The sequence below is a fragment of the Phaenicophaeus curvirostris genome, chromosome Z (assembly GCF_032191515.1).
Source record: "Phaenicophaeus curvirostris isolate KB17595 chromosome Z, BPBGC_Pcur_1.0, whole genome shotgun sequence".
Classification (NCBI taxonomy): Eukaryota; Metazoa; Chordata; class Aves; order Cuculiformes; family Cuculidae; genus Phaenicophaeus; species Phaenicophaeus curvirostris.
Window position 1 is genome coordinate 16,829,178 of NC_091431.1, and position 27,851 is coordinate 16,857,028.

General features: G+C 40.2%; 1 protein-coding gene across 2 annotated transcripts in view; it reads left to right on the forward strand.

Annotated features, from left to right (window-relative positions):
- KIAA0825 (KIAA0825 ortholog) overlaps positions 1–27,261 on the forward strand; it is a 229,485-nt gene extending 202,224 nt beyond the window's left edge. For both annotated transcript variants that reach the window (XM_069881056.1, XM_069881057.1), the window contains one exon: positions 26,396–27,261. In XM_069881056.1, the coding sequence (XP_069737157.1) occupies positions 26,396–26,510 (115 nt within the window). In that variant the 3' untranslated portion in view covers positions 26,511–27,261. The remainder of the gene's footprint in view (positions 1–26,395) is intronic.
- The last annotated feature ends 590 nt before the right edge of the window (positions 27,262–27,851 follow it).

Consider the following 27,851-nt stretch of genomic DNA (forward strand, 5'->3'; position numbering starts at 1 on the left):
TGGTGAGACCACACCTGGAGCCTTGTGTCCAGTTCTGGAATCCCCAACATAAGAAGGAGATAAAACTGTTGGAATGGGTCCAGAGGAGGACACGGAGATGATGTGAGGGCTGGAGCACCTCTGCTACAAGGACATGCTGAGAGAGTTGGGGATGTTCAGTCTGGAGAAGGCTCTGGGGAGACCACAGAGCCACCTCCTGTACGTGAAGGTGGCCTACAAGAAAGCTGGGGAGGGACTTTTTACAAAGGCATGCAGTCATAGGATGAGGGGAAATGGCTTTAAATTGGAAGGGGAAGATTTAGATTAGACATTAGGAAGAAATTCTTCCTGATGAGAGTGGTGAGGCCCTGGACCATGTTGCCTGGGGCAGTGGTGGCTGTCCCATCCCTGGAGGTGTTGAAGGCCAGGTTGGTTGGGGTATTGAGCTCCTGATGCAGTGGGAGGTGTACCTGCCCATGTCAAGGGTGGAAATGGATGATCTTTAAGGTCCCTTCCAACCCAAACCATTCTATGATTCTAAGGTTCTAAGAGTCTATGATCATTTACTCTGCCTATCATTTTATTTTGTTTAAAACATCAGGATCTGGTAGATAGGATCATTTAATGAGATCTGCTAGGTGATGTCCTTCTTTTACTAGAGCTGGACAGTGCTTTTGCTGCTGGTATACCAGAGCGAGGAAAACTGGAGAAAACTTTTGACCTCTCACAATATCCGTGTGCTAAGATTCCTTATTGAACATCCTTCATCTGAAACCGAGTTGTAGAAATGAATCTCTGCCAGCTTTGACCCAGCTCAAGTATAGTCAAGTTTTAGAGGAACCTTGCCTGGCACTGTGACCAGAAGGTGTGGGGAAGCCAGAAGAAACACCTCCTTACCGACCACCATCATAGCCGAGTAGAACTGTGCAAACTGATCCCTATGAATGTTTCTTTATTTCTAAACAAATAATTTGCTACAAAAGAAATAAATAGAGGTCATGGAAAAAAAGGGGTCTGAAGGATTACTTCTTTCCTTTACTTCTTCAGTGAAAACTAGAGTGCACATTTTAAGAGGACTCTGAACTCTGAGCCGCTGTAATCTTCCTGTGCCTCGTTTTTGCAGTCTGTTAAATAGAGATACATTTCTCTTCATGACTATTTTGAGAAGAAGATATATAAAAAATTAGCTATATGGCTTTCTCTTGCCACTGCATATCTCCATGCAGAAAACTGAAGTGCTGAGTTGCAGCTGCTTTTATAAGGAAACAGTTTTATGTCCCTTGAATGAATACTTTACTTCTGAGCTCCTCAAAAACATATGTTTTCTTCTGATTGTCGTAGAATCATAGAATGGTTTGGGTTGGAAGGGACCTTAAAGCCCATCCAGTTCCAAACCCCACTGGATCAGGTTGCTTCAAGCCCCATCCAACCTGGCTTTGAACACCTTCAGGGATGGAGCAGCCACAGCTTCCCTGGGCAACCTGGGCCAGGGCCTCCCTACGCTCACAGGAAAACATTTCTTTCTAAGAAGAAATCTCAAACTCCCAGCTACCTGCTTAAAAGCATTCCCCTCATCCTACCACTACACTCACTGACAAAGTGTTGCCCTTATCTTTTACATACAAACTTTCTTTCTTTTTCTTCTGCTTTTGCCATCTTATCTACATGCTTTCCTCCTGTGCCTGTGGAGCTCTATGAAGTTCAACCTCTTTTGAACAGGTTCTTTTTGTGATGGGACATCCTCACCTCTTCTGCAGCTGGTATTTCCACAGGGAGAAGTAGCAAGGAAGCTTCTCCTTGTTTTCACTTTCTCTGATTTCATCAGATTGCAGGATACTTGTACAACAAATGCTAGTGAGGTCTTCCACACTGGATTTCTTCATCCTTAAACAAAACTGCAGCTTGAATTGCTGATGCTCATTTGAAATACACAGAGAAAAAGCCAAATATTGCCACATCTTTCTATTTCTTACTTATAGAAAATTCTTCCACAGCTGCATGTTGTCTAGTTTTCTAGAACTAGATTTACAATTAAAGAAAAAAAAACAGTTGACTAATTAAATGCAGTTCAACAAAGGCTGCAAATAGGTAGGTATAGATGCACATAGTTATGCTGGATTTGGGGGTGGTCAAACACTGGAGAAGATTGCCCAGAGATACTGTGAACTCATCATCCTTGGAGAGAGTCAACTCTCAATGGACCTGAGCAACCTGATCTAGTTAGTTTTGAGTGGGGGGTTGGACTGGAGGACCTCTAGGGGTCCTCTCCAACTTTGATGGTGAATAGCAATGATGTATTCAGACTTTGGTGGAGAAAGTTTGTGTATGGTATTAGTCAGCTTTAAGCTATGGAACCTGACTGGAGACTGGTGTCTTGTGAAAGTCCGCTCATCCCGTCCTCAACATAAGACAATAAAGAGCTTTAGCAGACAATTAATCTCACATCAGAGTGATACCTCTAGGAAGAATAAAAGGAGAAATACTCTTAGTAAGACTGAGAAAGAGCAATTGTATTGATAAAACTGAGAAAGGTAAAGCCTTTTGAGACTGGAAGAGGAAGCCCAATGTAAATCCTTGAAGACTGAAACTGTATGTGATCTGAAAGGAGGGTACTTCTGGGCAGTTCCTACATGAGTGCTGAAGGACCATCCATCCCACTGTGCTGGACAAAAGCCCATTTCTCCAGTGCTTTGGCTGGCAAAAAGGCATCCGGGTTGGAAATTGGTAAAATGTGGTGACTAAGAGCACATGTGAGAGGATGCTTGTGCTGCGAACTGGTTTTGACTAATAAGAACACCGGTCTTCTTCCCCTTCTAATTGCATCAATTAAATGAGGTAGAAGGTAATTTCAACCCTAAGAGCCACTTCCATCAGATGTTAAATTGGAAAGGTACTATTTTAATAAATATATACATTTCTCATATATTCAAATAACATGTGCCATGTGAAGTTTTATGAAGATTGATTATTTTATAGACAAGTTTGGGCTGAAGATATAAGGCAGTAATTTTTAATTTTAACTAAAAGGCAATGGCTGTGCCCCTATCATTAAGCTGTAATTCTTACAAAAACTTCAATTAATTGGATTTTTCACCAGAACTTTTTTGTTTGATTCAAAGTACCATGAAGATTCGTTATAGAAACTTCATTTAAATATGGATTTAATTTGAAATGTTTTATAATTTTAATGAGTCTTTAAAGTCTTTTGATGAGCAGTCAGTGTAATTATGGTATTTAAAATGATTGGATAAATGCATACTTTATAATTTACCTACCTCGCAACTGTGTTTTCATGACGGTTATTTTTAACATGAAGAATTGTTTCATTTTGTGTCAGTTTATCCTCCTCTTCCTTCCACAAAATGTTTTATCTCTGAAATAAAATTAAATATGCATGATACTAGTAGCACTGGATAATACTGTAATAGCACATTTAGAAATCAATCTAAGAGAGGAAAATTATTTTGGTTTTGTTAGAGAAGTGACTAAATTGATAATTTGTTATCCAGAAGTAAATTACAGACCAGTTCTGTCCTGTATGTGTTGTCTCTTTTGTGTTTGAGGAAATTACTTGGAAAATTGCTGCAGAAGACATGTTGCACAAGGTATTGTGCTATCAGCAATCTGCTTTGCTACCACAACATAAAGAAATGGAGAAGCTCAGCAAATTTGGGAAAATAAGGAGGTTATGGAACTAGCATAAAACAGGGGGTAAATGGGCTTTTTAATGCACCGTGCACTTTATCAACCAGCCTACATGAAGACCACTGTCACGTGCTGAGACTTGCAATTCATTGTTCTGAAATAGTACGTTAGCTCCTACTTATCTGTACGCTGTTGATACATTGCTTTTTTGTGTATGTGTTAGAGCGTTTGAACATGTTTTTATTAATGAAAATCAAGCTTAGAGGAAGTTGGGTCTTTAATACAGAACAGATAAGTTAATACTAGTACAGCCAGTCTGAAGAAAGCTGTGAACAAGAATCTTACACGTTTCTCAGTGTTCAAGGCCAGGTTGGATGGGGCTTTGAGCTACCCAATCCAGTGGGAGATGGGTTGGAACTCAATGGGTTTTGAGGTCCCTTCCAACCCAAACCATTCTATGACTGCAACATCTCTCTGCAAATCAGACGGATTTCTTCTTTCTGGAGTACTCCAGGAATGTTGCATTTCCCCACAGTCCCTGAATCTTTATATTTACTCACAGAACAAATACTTCAAGTTAAAAATAATGGACTATAATGTAACCTATGCCAACAATTTCCATTCCCTACTTAATCTCCTTCTTGTAACGCAGGCTTTGCTAAACATCTACCCTTTTGAGGTTTCTATATTCTATTCATATTCTATCCTTTCCACAAGGAAATTCGCTTATCCATCACTGTTGATGCTGTATCACACAGGGAGTATTTGCACCCTATTTCTCTGCAACTGTAAATATTCCTAGTTTATACATTATTCAAGATAGCTCTGGTAGCTTTGCTGAAAAGAAGGGAAATACTTAAGTGTAACTCTTTCCTTGTTCCTGCCTTTTCCTTCTTCCCATTTTGCAGTGTCATTAATGCTGCCACTTCCCTTTTTGCCTTCTCACAGATATTTAGAGCAATAGTTGTGGATCTGGGAAGGAGAGGAGCTTTTCTCTGGCTGGCACAAGCATGAGCAAAACTTACACGATACAATGTACATAAGCCTTGCCAGTTCTATTTTGACATGTCAGTTTTATGAAAGTATTTAAAAGCATTTTGCACAGACTCCATCGTATTTTTTTCTACAGATGCTTGCCCAGTTTTAATCTCTTCCACCACAGTGATATTACCTATCTTCTAATACATTTTCTGTGTGGATTGTAGAATGTGCAGCTTTTGCAATGAAAAGAAAATTTAAGGCAGAGAATGAAGTTATACAGAAATAGACTTTGTGTTATTCGTCTTTTATAAGAGAAAGGTCAGAGTCTTTTTGACAGCAGAATATCTTTGTGTTTTCTGCAGCACCACATTTGGGTTTTAAATACTGATATGCTAGCGTGCAATGCATCTGAGAAGCAGAATAGAGATGTGAAAAGATTGGCAGTGAGTGACTATATAAGGGTGAAGAAGTCGGTGTTTATTTAACTACAGTTTGTATGAGCGTAGGATAAAAATGAGCCAGGCCTGTAGTCATCTTGTGCTTGACCTATCAAAGGTTCTTACGCTCATAAAAATTTTCATGTACCCATTACAAGCACTTCATCTCTTCCTTGAAGTGACTCAGTCACTAAAAGATGCTGTCAGTAGACAGACAAAGCATACTTTTACATGGTGCCTGCTTCTGCATTCATGGTTTCAGATGTATCTGTGGCTGCTTGAGATACTTCAGAAACAGAAAAAGGGCAGTTTAGGATGAAATAGACATTGCAAGTCCCAGCTGCAGCAGGCACTGTAGGTTTTATCATCCTAAGGCCCTTTGTAATTTATAAATCTATCATTCTTATTAAAAATATTGAATAATTAAAACCATTTCAATACACTTTCAACAGTTTATTCTTTCAATATTTTATCCTGGAATAAAGTTCACATGATGGTCCACAAATAAGTAGTAAGAATACTGCTTGCCTTGAGTAGAAATATCGAGAAAATTAAAATTTCAAAAAAGAGAGAAACATTGCACTAACTTTGGCTTCATGGTCTCACTTATTGTAATATCCATCATTTCTTTACTTCTTTGGCAGCTCTTTATGCAGGAATTATTCTTTTTCTGAAAGCATTGAACTTTGTGCTGAATTCTGATTTTTAAGAATAAAAAGTGCATTACCAGGAGTTCAAATATGAATTATTACACCTTTTTAACTCTTTGCTACCTCACATCTATCTTAACCACAGTAGATGAAATGCTGATGCTTAGCATCACTTTCTCTAAAATCTGCAAACTGCTGCAGAGGCATTTGGCTATGAATTCCTGCTTCCGTTGCTGATAATGGCATTGATAGGCATTTTGCCAGATACTATAGTCTCCACCTTTATCTGTTTTTATGGGCATATCCCAGATTTTCATATGTGGAAGTGTGGTATCTGGGTGATATATAGATTTTGTTGGCTTGATTTTGGTATATACTTGGTAGACAAAGAAAAGGAGAGGAAATTATATTCTTGTCATGATAAGGTTTCTGAGATTTAGAAAGTGTTCTTATCCTGCATCAAGATGAAATCCAAACCTTTTAAAGTTCATCACAGAGAGACACAAAGCCTGGAGCCTGGCAGGTGGGGATTTCACTGGTACATGGGAGAGCCTTCCTCTGTCACTCTCACATGTCTCCTGTGAGTCATTTGAATTAGAAATATACAGACGGCCCCACAGTGACACTTTCTTTCTCCTGTGTTAAGGAATTAATAAAATCCTCACTGAATTGCTGTATTGCAGCCTGATAAAGTGCTGTATGTCTTCCCTCATTCTCCCCACAACCCTGACCAAGGTGGCCGAGCAGGGATGTGAGCCTTGGTCCTGGCTGGCAAAGGCCAACCTGTCAAACTGTCTGAAGGTATTTTCTTGATTTCTATCTTAAATGTGATTTCTTTTAAAAAATGTTGTAAAAGTGGGTATACACTCAAAAGGAATGCTCACCAAATTGGTGTTTTCTGCATCAGTAAAAGTTGTGAACATAAGTCTTCATGAGTTTCCTGGTTGCAGAAACATGCACATAATCCTGAGCAAGTTCCCAGTTCCAACAACAGGTGGGAATAAATATCATTTAGATAGCAACAACAAACCTGTGCAATTCAATTGAATCTGCATGTCTTAACCATGTATTTACATGGTGTTAGTGTTTTCTTACTGGTTTTGTCCTTTTCTTCATCCATCTCTTCTTTTGTCACCTCTACTCCTGCATTATCTGTATCTTACACAACAAGCTGTAAAACTTCTTTTTTTGCATTATCTGTTGAATAATTCCACCCTTAGCTTAATGCACCCTGTAAAACAATGCCAGCAGAAAGTCTGTCTAGTAATTTGCCAAATGTTATTCTCATTAACCTGGTAGGAAGTTAATTAATTCTTCACTTACAATGTTAGTTAAATTGTATATAAGATGCATATGGTATTATTTATATTGCACTCAGATCATTTAAATTTCCAGAGAATCATAGAATCATAGAATCATAATCATAGGATGGTTTGGGTTGGAAGGGACCTTTAAGATGCTCAAATCAGGCTACTCAAAGCTTTATCCAGCCTGGCCTTGAACACCTCCGTGGATGAGGCTGCCACAACCTCCCTGGGCAACATGTGACGGGGCCTCACTGCCCTCACCATGAAGAATTTCTTCCTAGTGTCTGATCTAAATCTTTCCCCTTCCTACTTAAAGCCATTCCTCTTTTGCTATCACTATACACTCTTGTAAATAGTCCCTTCTCAGCTTTCCTGTAGACCTCATTAGAAGGTGTCCCAGACGCTTCTGTTCTCCAGGCTGAACACCAAATCTCTCAGCCTGTCCTCACAGCAGAGGTGCTCCAGCCCTTGGTTAAACTTTGTGGCTTCCTCTGGACCTGTTCCAACAGCTCCATGTCCTTCTTATGTTGGGAATTCCAGAACTGGACACAGGACTTCAGGTGGAGTCTCACGAGAGTAGAGGTGCCGGATCCCTTCCCTCAACCGGCTGGCCACGCTTCTTTTGATGCAGCCCAGGACATGGTTGGTCTTCTGGGCTGCAATCACACATCGCTAGCTCCTGTTGAGCTCCTCATCAATCAGAACCCCAAGCTCCTCTCCTCAGGGCTGCTCTCAATCATGTCATCCTTCATCCTGTATTGAAACTGCAGATTACCCCGGCGCAGGTGTAGGACCTTGCCTTTGGCCTTGTTGATACTCCTGTGATTCACATGGCCCCACTTCTCCAGCTAGTCCAGGTCTCTCTGGATGAAATCCTGTCCTTCTGGTGTGACAACTGCACTACTCAACTTGGTCTGATCTGTAAACTTGCTGAGGGTGCACTCCATCTCACTGTCGGTATCGTCAATGAAAACATTAAACAGCACTGATCCCAGTATGGATTCCTAAAGGACACCACTTGTTACAGAACTCTATCTGGACATTGAGCGATTGACCACTATCATATTATATTCTTATCTGTTTTCTTCTTTTTGTGCCACAAGATTTTGGGCATTGCAGCACTAGAAGATTAATGACAAATAATGGAATAGACCAATTCCTTCACTATTTATATTAAGTAGAGGAAAACACCTCAATCACAGCTTGCATTAGTAAAGTCAATATTCTAATTTAAATTATTCTACTGGATCAATTTGAGGGCTAGAACCTCATAATCTTTAAAACAATATTTGCGCAGCTGAGTTTAGCATTCCGAAAAATGGGGGAGTGGAAAAAAGCTACAGGAAATATGAGGTATATGAAGACATTTTTATCATGTAGCATTTTTCTTTAATCAAACCCCTATTTAGCAACGGTTCTAGATATGTATCTTGAAATACAGTAAATGCTATTTACAGCTAGAAGACTTGCAAGTGTATGCATGTTGAGTAAATTAATTAACACAATTTTTAAAAGTACGCAATACATAGCTTTATGAAGTTAACTTTTTATAGATGCTTTCCTCAAGATCCGTTTTATGTACTAGAGCTCAGCATGCTGTTCTGTAGTCACCGGTCTTTGAAGCAAAAAGGGTCAAAAACATATGAATCTTGGTTTTGTTTATTCACCTTGTTCCATTTAATGACATTCTAAGGACTGAACCTGAGTTAAGCAGAGAGAGCAAAGCTTTTTGCCAATTTATTCAAGAGAGCTATTGGGGAATTTCTTCTAGTTCTCTCCCTTGCTTTGATTGCAAGATGTTAATTTGCATGACTGGTTTCCAATGTTTTCAGTCTTCTTTTCACCTACCTTTCTTTTCCTAGCATTTGTGGCTTTCAGATTTCTGGCTGTAAATATTAGTTACACTGATATAGGCAATAATATCTTGCATGGAATGAAATGGGCAAAATTACTAGTGTTGCAATTCCAAACATAAACTGTTCATCCATCCATCCATCCATCCATCCATCTATCTATCTATCTATCTATCTATCTATCTATCTATCTATCTATCTATCTATCTATCTATCTATCTATTTTGCATGAGCCTTTCTGTTAAGTGTTGCAATACAGCAGTGCAAGACCTTAATGACTAACAATAAAGCATACCTTGTACAGAGATCTTGTTTCTGTACCTTCATCTCCTCCTCTGCATTTGTTTATTCACCTGTTTGCTAGCCTGAAATTGATTTGTTAGGCTATGTAGATTTATAGCTACAGATTATTTTATTCTTCTTTGAGATAGTATCTCTGCATGAATTGCATTTTCAGTCTCGCCCTGGTAATCCTCAGGGAGAGTGAGACAGGGTTATACAACCAGTTACTAAGTTTTGAAAATAAGATAAGAAGCAGCTGCTAGGCTGCCAGGCTTGTTGAATTCAATTTTTTTGTATCTAACAATGGAAAGCAGCCAATTTATCCTAGCCTTTCCATCTTTTATTTTGTCTTATTTCTGGCATATTGTTTACCGATCTCTGCCATTAAAGAACTCATCCTGACTCAGGATTAGCCATTAATGATCATTCTGCTTAGTGTACAGTTTCCTTTTCCAGCCTTTCAGGGCTGAAAAAGAAATGATTGTAGATTTTATTATACAAGATATGTATTTTATATAGGGAAAGATGTGCAGGCACTGCTCAGATGCTGGTTTTTATTGGAGAGACCACATTTACCCTGTGAGTGTTGGGCTGTGAAATGAAGCCTTAACATAAGAAGGGTATGGAACTACTGGAATGGGTCCGGAGGAGGCTACAAAGATGATGCAAGTGCTGGAGCACCTCCCATACGAGAACAGGCTGAGAGTGTTGGGGCTTGTTCAGCCTGGAGAAGAGAAGGCTCCATGGAGACCTTAGAGCAGCTTCCAGCACCTGAAGAGGCCTACAAGAAGAGAAGGGATTCTGGCCCTCTGTTCCACTCAGATGAGACCTCACCTGGAGTCCTGTGTCCAGTTCTGGAGTCCTCAGCACAGGAAGGACATGGATCTGTTGGAACAAGTCCAGAGGAGGCCACAGAGATGATGTGAGGGCTGGAGAACCTCTGCTATGAGGACAGGCTGAGACAGTTGGGGGTTTTCAACTTGGAGAAGACAAGGCTCTGGGGAAACTTCAGAGCAGCTTCAACTACTAAAAAGGGCTCCAGAAAAGCTGGGAAGGGGTTCTTGGTCAGGGAGTGCAGGGACAGGATGAGGGAGAATGGTTTTAACCTGACAGAGGGGAGATTGAGATGAGATCTTTGGAAGAAGTGTTTTCCTGTGGGGTTGGGGAGGCCCTGGCCCAGGTTGCCCAGAGAAGTGGTGGCTGCCCCATCGCTGGAGGTGTTCAAATCCAGGCTGGATGAGGCTTCAATCAACCTGATCTGGTGGGTGGTGGACCCATGGCAGGGGAATGAACTGGATGATATTTAAGGTCCCTTCCAACCCAAAACATTTTATGATGCTATGACTATATTCCCTGTAAGGCGTTTTTGCTTGTCTGCCATCTTGTGATATTCTTTATTGGACTGTTGTCAGCGTTTTCCATAAGGCACTCTCTACTTTTAAGTGTACAAATGTACTATCTTCCAGGATTATTCAGACTGCAAGCTGAAGGTTTGAAATGTGTAAAATACCAAAATTAAAGTAATCTGAGCAATTTATAGCCTGCCCCCATCAGTGCAGGTATGATGTCCTTAACCTAAGCCGGTACCACACCAGTGTAACCACACTGCTTGCAGAATGGGGACCAGCTCTCTCAGTGTTGTTGGCATTTATCTACAACACTCTGTGACACCACACAGAAGTGTCCTACGATACCATCTTTAGTTACATGAACGTATAGTAGTCAGTGCTAGATGCAGCTGCAGCGTGCACAAGGAGGGACAGCTAAGCCATATGGGACAACGCTAATGATGGGGGTAATGTTTCCCCTGGTAAGGCTGCCTGCTAAGATATCTGTAGATGAGTAGGAGACATAGTGGTTTTGTGCCATCTGGGGCAGCTCCACAGGGTATGATAAAATATGATGAAATGAGAGAGGCTTGAGAGAGCTAGGATGCTCAACCTGGAGAAGAGAAGCCTCAGGAGGGACCTTATCTATGGATATGGACATCTGATAGAGGGCTCAGTGGCAGGACCAGAAGCAATAGAGTGTAACAGGAATGCAGGAAATTCTGTCTAAGTGCAAGGAATAAACTGTTTTTAGTCCAAGGGTGGTCTAACTGGACCAGATTGCCTAAGGAGGTCATAAAGCCTCTGCCCTTGGACATACTCTAACCTCAACAGGACACAGTTATGATGAACCTGCTATAGATTAACACCAACCTTAGGTGGCTGCAATACCCCTGGTTGGGACATGCCTGGTCTTCAAAGAAGACTGGGGATTCTGGCTGCAGGCTGGGCAGGGGTGGGTTTTCTTTTGGTGTGAACGTGACAGGAAATAAATTTTTTCATTAGCCCATCATTTGCTTAAATTTGAATAAAAGGTTTAGGTACCCGTAAGTCAGCTTCCTGGTTCCCTTATATGTTTTGCTTATAGAATCATACAGTTATAGATCTGCTAGGCTGGAAAAGACCTTTGAGGTCATCAAGTCCAATCACATCTGTCCACTACGAAACCATATCCCTGAGCATCTCATCTGCCCATCTGTTAAACACCTCCAGGGATGAGGACACAACCAGTGCCCTGGCACCCTGTTCCAGTACCTAAGAACCCTTTCAGTGAAGAGATTTTTCCTAATGTCCAATCTGAACCTCCCCTGGTGCAACTTGAGGCCAATCCCTCTCATCCTATTGCTTGCCACTTGGGAGAAGAGACCAACAACCACCTCGCTACAACATCCTTTCAGGTAGTTGTAGATAGTGATAATATCTCCCCTCAGCCTCCTTTTCTCCAGATTAAACAACCCCAGTTCCCTCAGCTGCTTCTCATAAGACATGTTCTCCAGACCCTTCCCCAGGTCCATTCCATTCTCTGGAAGCACTTCAGGACCTCCATGTCCTTCTTGGAGTGAGGGGCCAAAAACTGAACTCGGGATTTCAGGTAAAGCCTCATCAGTGCCTAGTCCAGGGAGACAAATCCCTCTCTGCTCCTGCCAGCCACAATGTTTCTGATCCAAGCCAGGATGTCATTGGCCTTCTTGGCCACCTGGGCCACTGCTGGCTCATGTTCAGCCGCTGTCAACCAACACCCTCAGGTCCTCCTCTGCCAGGCAGCTTTCCAGCTGCTCTTCCCTGAGCCTAGAGCATTCCATGGGGTTGTTGTGCCCCAAGTACAGGACCCGGTACTTGGCCTTTTTGAACCCCATCCAATTTACCACAGCCATCAATTCAGCCTCTCCAGATCTCTTTGCAGAGCCTTTTTTTTGCCCTCAGAAGTTTGACACTTCTGCCCAGTTTGTGGCAAACTTACCAGCGGAGCACTCAATCCCCTCATCCAAATTGTTGCTTAGATTTTTTTATGCAAGTTACGAACTGATGAGGATTCTTCTAGAAGAAAAAAATTACTTTTTTTAATTCTATGTATTTATAAAAGTAGGGGATTATATTACTCCTGTAATAATCTGTATTTTCAAAATACTCATCTCTATGCTATCATAGTAGCTCCTTCTTAACAAATGGATGAAGTTTCTTGTTGACAAAATATGAATTTTTTATATTCCTATGCCACACAGCTGTCAAATTATCAAATATAATATCTCAGCAGATATATCTTGTGTTTGGATTTACAGAACATACATATGCCACTGTAACCACATTTGAAAACATACTGCCTTAAAGTATTTATGTTGGCTTTTCAACATTCATTATGGAAAGCCTTTGTAAATTGATATAAAAAGGGGAGGGGTGAAAATAGGGAACCAGTAGTGCATGATTGGAAGAGCAGAATATTTTTAGTAGGTGCATTTTTGGTTCCTAAGCTGTAGCATGTAATCATGTGCAGGTAAAAAATTTACTAAATGGAAATATTGCCAGTGTTGTGATCATAAGGTACTTTCTTTTGTGAACTTCAGCCTCCTGATTTTCTTGAAAAATTATATTAATGCTCAAAATAATTACATTCATCTCCTATGTTGGTTACCAAGTTGTTTAAAATTATTGAAAATATTAAATCCTTGGAATATTCACCTCCAAGCACTTTAGACAGTGTTGTCCTTCCCATTCTTCCATAAAACTGCACTCTTGAATGCCTGCATCATCACTGTGTTACTTGGGTGACTATATGTACATATTTATGTACATATATAGGTATAATAAATGCATATATATTTGAAATACTGTATGTGTTTACACAATCAAGCATATAGTGTTCTTAATTCAAAGAGACAGATAGATCAGCAAATTTTTGCATGCCCTAGAGGTTTTGGGGATTATGTAAAGAAGAAATAGAAGAATAGGAATAGGATACATTCTGTAGGCAGTTAGCATATTATTTATTTGAGTGTCATTATAAGAAATTATCTTTTATGAATAATCTTTGCTTGAGATTATAAGCAGTTAGACCTATAGAGAATGTGTTCTGGCCCGAATTGGAGTAAGGCACAAATCCAGCAAACTGAAGATCTATAAATTATTGACATTATGGTGTATTTTTTTATTTAACTTATTTTAAAAGCTACAGGGAAAAATAAAAAATACTTTTTTTTTAACAGAAACATTTTTCATAGATTTGGTTATCTGAAAAGCTGCAAATATCAGTTTGGGTAAAAAAGTGGGGGGAAATAATAAAATTGAAATGTTATTTTTAATAAAAGCTTACATTATCTACTTATAAAAGATTGAAATCATACAAACATAGATTCATAGAATGGTTTGGGTTGGAAAGGACCTCAAAACCCATCCAGTTCCACCTGCTGCCATGGGCAGGGACACCTCCCACTGGATCAGGGGCTCCAAGCCCCATCTAACCTGGCCTTGAACACCTCCAGGGATGGGGCAGCCACGGCTTCACTGGGCAACCTGGGCCAGGGCCTCACCACCCTCACAGGAAAACGTTTCTTCCTAAGATCTAACCTGCAAACTGGACTATCTACAGAATGAGATATGACGTCAGCTCCAACAAAGCTGCGTCAGTACAAGCCTCATCCTCTTAAATGTCCATTATTTAAACCTATATGGGTAAGAATAAGTTGTAAGAATGCACTGAAAATTGGAAATTTAAATTAATGATTTTTTTTTTACAGAACAAACTGAAATATTGAGGATCTAGATCTTTTAACTTTTGTACTGTGTTAGAATTGTGAACGAAAAAGGCTAAATTGAAATAGAAAAAGATGTAAAAGAAAGCTTCGCCCTACTGCTTGCAACTTCTGTGTTGGTGTATGTGAGCCTTAATTCACCATTTTTCAAAGATGTGGTATAGCAAACACCAATAACAGGAAGGCTGGGTAACTTCTACCTCTCATTTCTTATTGCAGCTGGAAAGCTGCTAAATTTTTTGCTCTGTGCCTTCTGCTGCCCCTTGACAACATCCTTTGTAGCTGTGTTCTTGCCCTGGAAAAGTGCCTTTCATCATTTTATTCCAACACTTGTGCAGTTTCTATTTCAGTTCAAAACTTCTTAAATATCCTTCTAATGTCTTAACTTCATAGCTGGGACAGGTTAACCTGTGAGTCAGAGCTCTATTCTCTTTTCTTCTCATGACATACTTTCAAAAATGTTTTCCATGTACTGATTTCTTCAGTATGTTGAAACGCTGCCTCTTCTTTTGCTCTGTTGACCTCTTACAGCTATGCCTTCCTTTAATATTCTCCCTTGCTCCCACTCTCATGGCATGCAGATAATTAAAAACATAAAAAATAATCCTTATGTATCATCTGTATCATCTAGGAAATAAATTAGTTTATTTTTACTGATTGGGGAAATTCTGGAAAGACATTTTTAGTGATGATTGTATACATGAAAGAAATAGAAATTTAGCAAAATTGTACCGAAATTTTCAGTTTTCATTTCACAGAATCATGGAATGGTTTGGTTTGGAAGGGACCTCAAAGCCCATCCAGTTCCATCCAGGGACACCTCCCACTGGACCAGGCTGCTCAAAGCCCCATCCAACCTGTCCTTGAACACCTCCAGGGATGGGGCAGGCACAACTTCTTTGGGCAACCTGGGCCAGGGCCTCCCCATGCTCATCAAGAGTTTCTTCCTAATGTCTAGTCTAAATCTTCTCCCTTCCAATTTAAAGCCATTTTCCCTTGTCCTATCATGCCACCACTTCTCTAGGCAGCCTGGGGCAGGGCCTTACCAACCTCACTGTAAATAATTTCTTCCTCTTATCTCAATTTTCCCTCTTTCACCTGAAAACATTTCCCCTTCATCCTAAACCTGCATTCCCTGATAAAGAGCTGCTCCTCAGCTTTCTTGTAGGCCCCATTTATATCCAAGTATGATGAAGAATACTGATTTTCACATAGATTGCCCTGTAACCAATATAAATTTCCACAACATGTTGATATTGTTTATCTCGGCTGGAGAAAGACAAGTGAATTGTTTTGCATTAGGGAGATGTTGAGGTTTCGTCCTGGTTGGTATGATTTCAATGTGTCACTAACAGGATCTTCACATGCATCGCTCATCTCCCTTTGAGTCTTGTTCAATCGTGCGGCAGGTGTCTATTTCATGTCTGCCCTCCCACCTCTCTTTTTTCAATGCCCTTCAGGAGACTTTGTATTTATGAGATGGATTCAAGAGAGATTAAAAAATCTGAGAAGACTACACAAATGACTGAAACAAAACAGACTTCTTTTGAAGTGTTAATGTATAAGGAGTTTAAATGTTAGTCACAATCTTACAAAACTTATTTTAATTCTGATTAAAGTGCTAGAGACTTCCCTTTTAATTTACCCTTACATTTAGAAAAACAAAACATTGCCCATGTAGAAACTGAAAGCTATTTCAGGATTTGCGATTGTGGACAAATATTGGATTTAGTTGGCTATGTAACACTGAAGCAAAATGCATTTCATGGTCTATGATTTCTTATGTTACAAAAAGTGTATTTACAACTGAAATATGAAGTGAAACTTACAGAGATGTATATTCCTCTATTACTTAAAATGGCAAACAAAATACCAGCTGCTGAGATTTCTTGTCTCATGGTGAAGCAGAACACGTTAGACATTGGTAAAACAAGTGTTTTACTGCCTGCAAGAGCTTAATCCACAGCCATATCTCTCATGAACTACATAAAGCAAAAAGGTAATTCATTGAAATTCTCCATGAACTGGTAGCATGATAGTATATTTTATTCATCTGCATGATTTCTGTACCCTGCAATGAGTAGAGTGTAGGGAGTGTAGAATGCTTAGTGTAGCGAGCACTACTGACTTTATTGGCAGTATTTTAATACATTTAGAATGTATTAGAATGGCAATGCGGCCAGCAGCCCAACTGAAGTGCCACTATACAAACGCACAAAGCTTGAACAACAAGCAGATGGAGCTGGAAGCTACTGTCCTACTAGAAAGCTATGCTCTAGTTGCCATCACTGAAACTTGTTTGGATGAATCCCATGACTGGAGTGTGGCTATCAATGGCTACAGGCTGTTCAGAAGGGACAGACCGAAAGGAGGGGTGGAGGTGCTACACTCTGTCTCAGGAAAGGGATAGAATGTGAAGATCTGCCATTGAAGAGTAGCAACAAACAGGTTGAGAGCTTTTGGGTCATAATAAAAGACCAAGAAACCAACAGGAATATTGTGGTTGATGTACACTACAGGCTCCTCCAGCTACAGAAGGCTTCATGCTCACAAGCTCTCATCCAACTCAAGGACTTCAACCACACCGATATACACTGGAGAAGTAGCACGGCAAGCTGTAGGCAACCCAGGAGACTCCTGGGATGCCTTGAAGATAATTTCTTAGAGATGCAGTACTGGACCTGATGTTCACTAATACAAGTGAACTCATCAGTGACATTAGGATCGGAGGCAGCCCAGGCTGCAGTGATCATGCACTGGTGCAGTTCAAGGTCCGGAGGCATATGGGACAGGTGAGGAGTATAGTCAGGACCCTAAATTTCAGGAAAGCAGACTTCCAGCTCTTCAAGGAGTTACTCAGTAGGACCCCCTGGAACATGGTCCTCGAGGACAAAGGAGCAGAACAGAGCTGGCAAATATTTAAGAATGCTTTCCATGAGGCACAGGAGCACTCAGTCCCCATTTGTAGGAAATCAGGCAGGAAAGGGAAGAGACCAGCATGGCTGAGTTGAGACCTGCTGGTCAAACTCAAGAACAAGAGGGAACTGCACAGGCAGTGCAAGCAGGGACAGGGAACCTGGGATTTGTATGGGGACACTGCCCAGTTGTGTAGGCATGAGGTCAGGAAGGCCTAGGTGCAGCTGAAGCTGAGTTTGGCAGGAGAAGTGAAGACCACTCCACTGATGGTTGTGAATGGTGACCTCATATCAACAGATGAGGAGGCGGCTGAGGTACTCAACAATCTTTTTGCCTCAGTCTTCACTGATAACCGCTTTCCTCACCCCTCCTGGGTCTTGCCTCTTCTATGATGGGGTAACTGTAGGAGTGGACACGAGTAAACCAACGGATGTGATCTATCTGGACTTTTGTAAAGCTTTTGATACAGTCTCCCACAACATACTTCTCTCTTAATTGGAGATATACAGATTTGATGGGTAGACTGTCCATTGGATAAAAACTGGTTAGATGGTTGTATTTACATAGTAGTGGTCAATGGCTCAATGTCAAGATGGAGATCCTTGACTAGTGGTGTCCCTCAAGGGTCCGTACTGGGATGGGTGTAGTTTAATATCTTCATCAATGATATAGACAGCAAGATTGAGTGCACCCTCAGCACGTTTGCAGACGACACCAAGCTGAGTGGTGCCATTGCCACACCAGAAGGATGGGATGTCATCCAGAGGGACCTGCACAGGCTGCAGAACATCATGAGGTTCAAAAAGGCCAAGTGCAAGGTCCTACACCTGGGTCGGGGCAATCCCCGATTTAAGTACAGGATGGGGGATGATATGATTGAGAGCTGCCCTGCAGAGAAGGACTTGTTGGTGCTGGTTGATGAGAAGCTGGACATGAGCCGACAGTGTGTGCTCACAGCCCAGAAGGCCAAAGATATCCTAGGGTCCATCAAAAGAAATGTAGCCAGCAGGTCAAGGGAAGTGATTCTCCTCTCTATTCTTCTCTTGTGAGATCTCATCTGGAGTATTGTCTCCAGTTCTGGAATCCTCAGCGTAAGAAGGATATGGAGCTGCTGGAACGGGTCCAGAGGAGGGCTACAAAGATGATGAGAAGGCTGGAGCACCTCCCATACAAAGACAGGCTGAGGGAGTTGGGCTTGTTCAGCCTGGAGAAGAGAAGGCTCTGAGGAGATATTATAGCAACCTTCCAGTACCTGAAGGGGGCCTATAAGAAAGCTGGGGAGGGACTGTTTACAAAGGCTCATAGTGATAGGACTAGGGGCAATGAGTATATACTGGAGAAGGGCAGATTAAGAGTAGACATAAGGAAGAATTTCTTCCCTACGAGAGTGATGAGGCACGGGCCCAGGTTGCCCAGGGAAGTTGTGGCTGCCCCTTCCCTGGAGGTGTTCAAGGCCAGGATGGATGTGACCTTGGGCAGCCTAATCTAGTCCCTGCCCATGGCAAGGGGTTGGTACTATATGATCTTAAAGGTTCCTTCCAACCCTATTATATGATTCTGTGATTTAAACGTGTAAGCTTATTTTGTATTAAAATAAACACTGCATGTAAATTTAAATATATTGATTTATCATAAGAGATCTTAAAAATCATACAAAACTATGAAATTCCATGTATTTTCCCTCTCAACCAAAAACATGCCAATATAATCCAGTACCAAGGGATAATGGTTGTTTCAATCAAAAGTATTCTAATTCAGTTGAGGTCATGCACAGGGATGAGATAGAAGGCATGATGATGGCTTATAACTAGTGTGGAATTTACAAAAGGCAAAGACAGAACACCTCAATGCTTGTCTCTGCTTCATGCCTGCTTCATCACTTGCCTCTTTCTATGTTGATGGCCAGCCAAAAAAAAAGGTCAGTCTCCTCTTCATCAAGCAACTAATAAATATTTTCCATAATTATATTCTGCATGGAGCAAGCATAAGGACAAATATGAAGACCTCTTTTGGAGAAAATACAATCCATCATTTCATTTCAGCTCAAGTTTGAAAGGCCACAGAAAGTACTTGCACATGAAAAATGAATTTTAAATGGAAAAGGACTCCAGGACCATCTGAACTGGGAGGAGTCCACAGCTGCAAGCACACAATGTAAGAGGGCATCCACAGCTGGCAGTGCGTATCAGGGCTGAGTTGTGTGCAGGAAAATCTGTGCCTATTAAACAATGGAGATGATTTTCATCTCGATTTTACAGTATTGCACCAACTAGCTGTTTATGCACAACCTATTGCTTTCCTTTGTCTCCTTCAGTTTGTAGCGTAACTTATTAATAAATGCATTTAGACAGAAGTTTGAAAAATATCTTTTTTTATTGAAGAAATTCAAGGTGTATACATGGAAAATATTTTTAAGTAAATAACATGAAATGACTCTTCAATCACATAAACTACACCAGGGTCCTACACCCATGTCAGGGCAATCTGTGGCTTCAGTATAGGCTGGAGGACGACATGACTGAGAGCAGCCCTGAGAAGAACTTGGAGTTTGGGGGGTATGAGAAGCTCCACAACAGTCGGCAACATGTGCTTGCAGCCCAAAAACCAACTGTATCCTGGGCTGCATCCAAAGCAGTGGGACCAGCAGGGTGAGGGAGGGGATTCTGCCCCTCCGCTCTGCTCTGGTGAGACCCCATCTTGAGTCCTGTGTCCACTTCAGGAATCTCTCACATAAGGAGGAGATGAAACTGTTGGAACAGGCCCACTAGAGATGATCCAAGTGATGGGGTATCTCTGCTATGAGGACAGGCTGAGAGTATTGGTGTTGTCCAGCCTGCACAGGAGAAGGCTGAGGGGAGATCTTAGAGCAATTAGCAGTACCTGAAGGGACTCCAGGAAAGTTGGGGAAAGACTTTTTACAAGGGCCTGGAGTGACAGGAATGGCTTTGAATTGGAAGGGGGAAGATTTGGATTAGACATTAGGAAGAAATTCTTCACTGTGAGGGTGGGGAGGCCCTGGGCCAGGTTGCCCAGAGCAGTCATGGTCCCATCCCTGTAGGTGTTGAAGGCCAGGTTGGACTGCGCTTTGAGCAACCTTATCCACTGGGAGGTGTCCCTGCCCATGGCAAGGGTGTTGGAACTGCATAGACATTGAGGTCCCTTCCAACACAAACCATTCTATGATTATGTGATAGTATGATAAAGATAAAAGGGCATGTAAGATAATGTTTAAACACCTTTTTTGCATTCCTTTCTCACTCTTGCCTAACTACATAATACTTGGCAAAAAAACCCAACCTTGTCTCCTTGCACTCACTGGTTTTCTCAAAATTCCTCTTGAAAATAGTGAGTCTATAAAGCTTTCCAGTGGTAATTCACCACATTAAAAATAGATCAGCTTAAGAGCTTGTGGAGCTTGAAGTTTGAAACTCACCCATGTTAGGATGTTCAAATGGCACTGTCTGTGTCTGATTTCGATTAGACGTGAATTGTGTCATCTTCTCAGCTCAGTATCAGATACATTGCTATTTTTTGATATACAGCAATTATTAAGTATAGCTACTATTCTCTATGGAAGTGCATATTTTCAGCTGTCTGATCTACAGTTAATGTTTCATCTTTTGCCAGTGCTTCCCTACAAGAGGACATGAGATATTAGTTTTTCCATAGGAAAGAACAATATTGACATTGGTTTCTCTTTTTTTTCTTCTTTCCATAGAATTGTGACTGATGTAATGTTTTTTAAGACATTTAGAAATGCAACAGATATCAAAATACTACGTAAACACTATTAGCAATGCATAAAATACCGACGTACAATTACATTGCAGTGACCCTTTCCTTTTAGACGTTGTTTTGCATAAGGTTTAGTAAATGGCATGGTTAGTCTCTCAATTAATGCAAAGAAGGAGATTTTCAAAGTTCAAAACACAGAAGTTGAAAAGCATCCTTACATTTTATTCCAATTGTGTTCACATTTATTCTTGCTTGTAATTTTTTACATAATTTCTTCCCTTTAATCTTTACACACTTGCTGTGAGTAATGAACTGCAATAAAAAAACTAGTAACCAATCAAAGTGTATCTTTTAAAGTACACCTCTTAACAGAACTTGTTAAAAAGTGGCAATCTGTTACATGTAAAATCTGTGTCACTTTTGGTTACCCCTGTTCACATAGTACTGTGTGTGTTTTATTTCTGATTTAATATACTACTGCTTTGGTATCAGCTCCATGTACTTCCTTTTGATCTGTAACAAGCACCTAAATGAAATATATAGTCCCTGATGGGGTTTTATTAAGGTCCTGCATAAATGTGTGTGTACAATTTATAAAATATATGCAATATTGCAACATAAAATCAAAGCGGCAGGTGTATCACCATATATTAAATCCAACCCTGCTAAAATGTGCTGTGTGCTTTTGAGCTGTTACATGGCAGACTTTTTTTCTGCATCTTTACTGTGTATTTATCTGCTGTAAATCAATACAATGGAGAGACACAAGTATCGCAGAACATAGACAGGTATGGCCATTTATATAAAGGAATGTGTGGATGTTAATTGTAAGCGAGGATAGCACAGGGACACATTGCAATGGAAACCTGAGCTGGAATCAATGGATCTTCCAGGCCCACTTCTCCCCTTGCACTTTGTTACCTTGTGGATGTGCAAGCCAAGATTTCTTCCTTTCTTGCCTCTTATTTCTGAGGAGAAACAGAGCCTTCTCATTTATCCTATTTAACCTCACAATCAAAGGTCTGATTCCTGTGTTTATCTGTGCTGATGCATTTTGTGTATCTACCTGAAAAATGAACTGCTGGGTTCTTTTTCCCTTTGTTTTGCCACACACAACACAGAAAGGAGCGACATACAGAGTAAAAAAAAAATAAAATAACATTTTAGGCAATTTGCTTCAGGTGCACACAATCTGTCATCTACATTATTTGCTATTTCAGCATATTTTGAAAACATATTTCAAATGTTTAATTCTGTAAGTGCACAAAACATGTAGATGTACTGTGCTTCAGGACATGGTTTAGTAGGCATGTTGATATTGTGCTGATGGTTGGACTTGATGATCTTAGAAGTCTTTTCCAACATTAACTATTCTGTGATTCTACAATTCTAAGTAGTATTCATCTGAAAACTTGAAATGCTATGTTATAGATTACAAAGATGAGGGGATTTTAATAAGCTTTCTTTTAAATATGAAGAATATACTGAAATCTAGGCTGTCTGGATGCTCAGACTTATCTTATGATGGTTGCATGAACTCTAAGCAAATTGTAGATGGTGATACAATGGACCTATTAAAGTAATTCCAGTATCCCTTTGAAAAGCTGGTTTAATGTAATCTTCCAAAATAAGTCATTGATGAAACAGGTCGAGAGGAGGCCATGAAGATGATCTAAGGTTGGGCACCTCCCATATGAGGACAGGCTGAGAGAGTTACGGTTGTTCACCCTGGAGAAGAGAAGGCTGCAGGAAGACCTTAGAGCAGATTCCAGTACTGAAAAGGGCTGCAGGAAAGCTGGCTTTTTACAAGGGCCTGGAGTGATAGGATGAGTGGGAATGACTTTAAATTGACAGGGAGAAGATTTAGATCAGACATTAGGAATAAATTCTTCGTTATGAGGGTGGGGAGGCCTTGGCCCCCAGGTTGCCCAGGGAAGCTGTGGCTGCCCCATCCCTGGAGGTGTTCAGGCCAGGCTGGATGGGGCTTTGAGCGCCCTGATCCATTGGGAGGTGTCCCTGCCCACGGCAGGGGGCTGGAACTACATGGGCTTTGAGGTCCCTTCCAGTCTAAACCATTCCATGATTCTATGATTCTTTGATGTAACACCTATGTATTCAGAAATTTTGTCTAAGAGCTACTAATAATTTGAAACAGTAGAGAAGTTTAGGCTGGCTTTTCTACTGATGAACCTTGCATTTTGAAATGGTGGTAATTTCATTCACATTCACATTTCTTGAACTGGCTAGTTGGATTAGTACCAATTACTATTGCCAAAACAATTGTCACACATTTTAGATACACTAGTAAAAACAATTTACATTTTAGACAATTTTTTAAGTAGCAAATTTTGAATTTTTTTTTCCACTTGAACACAAACACCTGATCTCTCAAACAGTTTAGAACAGCAAAAATATGTTGTGGCTTTCTTTCTTCTTCTTTCTGCGCAGTAGTCTTTTAAAAAACAATATTGTCCCCAGACTTCAAGTATAAGAGTGGAAAAATATCTAAATTAGATGAGGGGCCAGGTGTTTGTCAAGCTCATTTCATAGATCTTTAATTCATGGATACTGCTAAGCAAATGCATAGCAGACATTCTTATCCTCATTGGACCTGCTTAAATGCTTTAAAAATAGACTACTTTTTGATAAGATGATAATGTAATGTATTAGTAATACCTTTTTATAAAGTGAACACTAAAGAATGTCCAAAGTGGATGACACTGAAGATTTTTACCAACACTAATGTTTAAAATTCAATGAAATGTGCTGACAAGTATGAAGTCACTATCTTTAAAAGGAATCTGCTGATTTACTGTTAAGCTTCCATTAGCCCAGACTGCTAGATTTCTCTGTTATATCTCCAGCAATAACAGTTTTGAATGATTTCCATTTAGCTTTTTCAGTTATTGTCCTTCTAAGCAAACAGGTCCTCTACTTAGAAATATGCAACAAATCAAATTAATTAAAATGAAACAATTCGACTGGTAAAGTGGTGTTTTGAATGACTCTGAGGGCTATAAATTCAAATTAAGGCTTGCAGAACTTTTATTCCTTGGTTTGAAGAAGCTCCTTGATCCATTAGTAAAAGGAAAAAGGGAAACCAGTCACTCTGTTTAACAGCGTCCACCTAGCATGCTCACAAAAGTAATCATGCTGAAGGCTCATACAGCCAGATATAAACATACAATAAACTAGAGACTGAAGCAGACAGACATTAGACTGGTTAATTGTACTTAATGTTAATATTCAGGTAAGGTTAAATATGATAGCTTTCATTTGAATGGAACAATAGGAGTTTTAATTATTGCAAAACCTTGATCGTGGACGTAAAGTGTTTATAATTTTATGTGCAGTATGCTTTGCTTGTTCTGATACTTGTTCACTCCAGGTGGTAATGTGGGTTTTCAGATTCAGTTTATAAGGTAAAGGTGTGATGGATATATCCTAATTTATACATGTTCATTGAATATATTTTTCCCTAGCTGTCTTTTTAACAATCAGATGGTACTACAGACTGCTTGTTCTTTTTCTGTTTTATTAAGTTTTTAAATACAGAAAGTTCACACCATAAAATCACAGAATTGTGGAATCACAGAGCCATAGAATCATAGAATGGTTGGGGTTGGAAGGGACCTTAAAGCCCAGGCTCTTCAAAGCCCCATCCAGCCTGGCCTTGAACACCTCCAGGGTGGCTTCTCTGGGCAACCTCAGCCAGGGCCTCACCACCCTCATCAGGAAGAATTTCTTCCTAATGTGTAATCTAGATCTCCCACCTTCCAATTTAAAGCCATTCTCCTTGTCCTATCACTCCATGCCATTGTAAAGTCCCTCCTCAGCTTCCCTGTAGCCCATTTCAGGACTAGAAGCTACCACAAGGTCTCCCTGGAGCCTTCTTTTCTCCAGGCTGAACAACCCCATCTCTCTCAGCCTGTCTTCATATGGGAGGCGCCCAGCCTTTGGATCATCTTCATGGCCTCCTCTGGACTCACTTCAACAGATCCATGTCCTTATGTTGGGGATTCCAGAACTGGACACAGGGCTCCAGGTGGGGTCTTATGAGAGTGGAGGAGAGGGGGAGAATCACCTCCCTCGACCTGCTGATCACGCTGCTTTTGATGCAGCCCAAGGGTATGGTAACAATAGTGCTCTTTTTGCAAATATGATGACTGCATGGTCTCAGGTTGCACCAGGGCAGGTTCAGATTGGACATCCAGAAAAATTTCTTCATGGAAAAGGTTCTGAGGCACTGCCAGAGGCTGCCCAGGGAGATGGTGGAAGTATTTAAAAGAGAGGTATATAAAATGATTAGGGACGTAATTTAGTAGTGGACAAGTACAGTTGGACTTGATGATCTCAAAGGTCTTTTCCAACCTAGTGATTCTGATTCTATTGTTCTATGATTCTATACTCTTCCCACCATTCTGTGTTATATGTGATTCACTCACCAATCTGAACTTGTATAGTGCATTTGGTTTTTTCAGTTTAAGTGAGGACATAATAAGTGCAGGGACAGGGTTAAAGCATTGCTCCTGACCTTAGTTTCTTAAAAGCAGTCTTTTTTCTGCTGCTTCTCTACATGTCTCTTACCTTACACAATCATCCTATGGCTTATTTATAATCTACTGTATTTAATGCCTGAAAATGTGATTTCTGAATTCATACTTCACCTTTCGTCTTCAGACGTTCTGAACTAGGAGCCTACACTCTATTATACACTTAGAACAGAAAGAGATTAATATTAAAGGGATATTGAACTCCCAAATATCCGCAAAACTTGTAAAAGAGATAAAGCCACATAACTGAGTGTTATGTAGGCACAATTAGAGTGACACAAAGTTTTGTTGACTACTATTTCTGCACTTACTATTATTTTTCTGCAAAAATACTGTGAGACTCAAGGGTTTATATTCAATTAAATACTAAAGAAAAGCATAATCATCTTCATATTCTTTTACTTTTTCAATTTTAATGGTATTGGGACTTTATTTTCAATTAGAATTGAGTATTTGCTTGGAGAAAGGGAAGAATCTGTTTTGATCTTTATTTCTTGGTGTGTTAGGTGTACCTGATTCTTAAAGATTCGGTCCTGTGGTACTTCAAAATACAGTATTGTCACTGCAAGAGAATGATTACCATTCACATTAAATATTTGGGTTGGCCACCATGTGGTGTTTGAGTTTTTGCTGCAAACTGTACAGAGTCTTGAGAGCATCTGCTTAACTTCAAAAACACTCATTATCTCTTCCTCTTTTTCTCTGCTCATTTTACAAGTCTTCCACCTCTACCAACATGATATAAAACAGACTGAGAAAGTACTACCACAATAAAATCAAGTTTTTGTGGTAGTTTTGACAATTTCTGACAATCGCCTCACAGCCATGCCAGTTGTGTGGGCAAGGTTTTTGCAGGTGTGTTTTGTATGATCCAAGAATCTCAACTGCTGGTAGGGAGAAATGAACTGATACTACTGAGTTTTGATTTGATTTTCTTGTTCTAAACGCATAAAAAAATTAAGAACACATTCTTTTTCTTTCAGGTGGGAGATGAAAGAAGGTGCAGATCTTGAAGATGAGGAGAAAGTTATGGTAGAAGACTTAAAAAATGTTTATTTAACACAGAGCACTCCTACCTCAGAGGATAAAGAAGAATAATTACCATGACAGGCTTCCGTAGCACCTTTTTCTGAATTCAACATGATTAACTTAATGGCTTAGTTATAAATGACAGGACTAGAAAGCTCAGGAATATATATCTCGAGTAGGAGTTTTAAACCAAAGAATGTTCCTCTGTTATTGTCTAGTCACCCCATCCAGGCAGCGATTGTTCACACATGCTTAAGGTGAGCAACAATACATGAAAATGTCAATGTCACAAAACAAGGAGGGCGTATCTTGATGTTGCGGGGGCATAAACCTGAATGGCAAACCAAGAATTGTCTTAAAAAATATAAAAATCAATCTGAAAATAATGGAACTTTGGGCACGTGCTAAGCAAACACCCATGCTACACTTCAATCGACCACTTTGGACTCAAAGGGAGCCTGCCCTTAGTTAGTGTTGCTCAAGAACCTTTTCTCTCCCTTGATGCTCATGTTCTAGTTAGTCCTGCTTTTAAATCATCCAAAATGTACAAAGAAGGACGAGTATAGGCCATAGGACTGTAGTCCTTTGTGAGTTGATGTGTGATGAGTATGTTTGGCCATTACTCCCAAGTGGAGCTGCATCAGCATTATTGCCCTCGCAAATGCTAACCTAGCATCCAGAGTATGTTATGGCCTAAAATACAAATTATAAAGAAAATTGTTAGTAGCTTTTGAAGTTTTGAGAAGCATCTTTTCATTTAAAAGATTGATTCATAGGCAGTGTGCAAAGAACTATCTTAGCAGTGAACTGAGAAGCAAAAATTATGAAGAGTGCAATATTTTTTTCTGAAAAACATAGTAAAATTTCATTTTCAAAGTAAGCCCTGCCTGATATTCGGATTTTCCAAATATTAAATGTTTTTGTTTTCAACAAAATTTCTTCCTGAGACATTAAAAATAGTTGAGTTAGACAGGTGGCTGTTGTGACTGTATTTTTTATACAGAAGCCGTGGTTAATATTTCCTTAGCTCCACAGAAACAATCCATCATTTTCCTATTTCTTTCCGGCATTGGAAGTCCAGGGGCTGCAACTTGGGCTGCAGCTATTCCTGTTCCAAACACATCTTCTCACAGATGCTGTTATGGTAATAACTCAGACCACCTGAACAAGGAGGAAGGCACATTTCTTTCCTAAAGACTTCAGCAGCAGCACAGGTAACCACAGCCCTAATGGTGCTATAGGGTCTAATCAGAAATGCAGGTTTGCCTACTCTTTTTCTTTTTTTATGGGGCATGTAAATTAAAAGACCATTTAAAATTAAAATGGGGACCACTGCATCTTACCCATCTTGTTATGACACTGCATCTACAAAAGGACCGTGAGGCATTAGGGCTTCAAAAATGCTAAAAA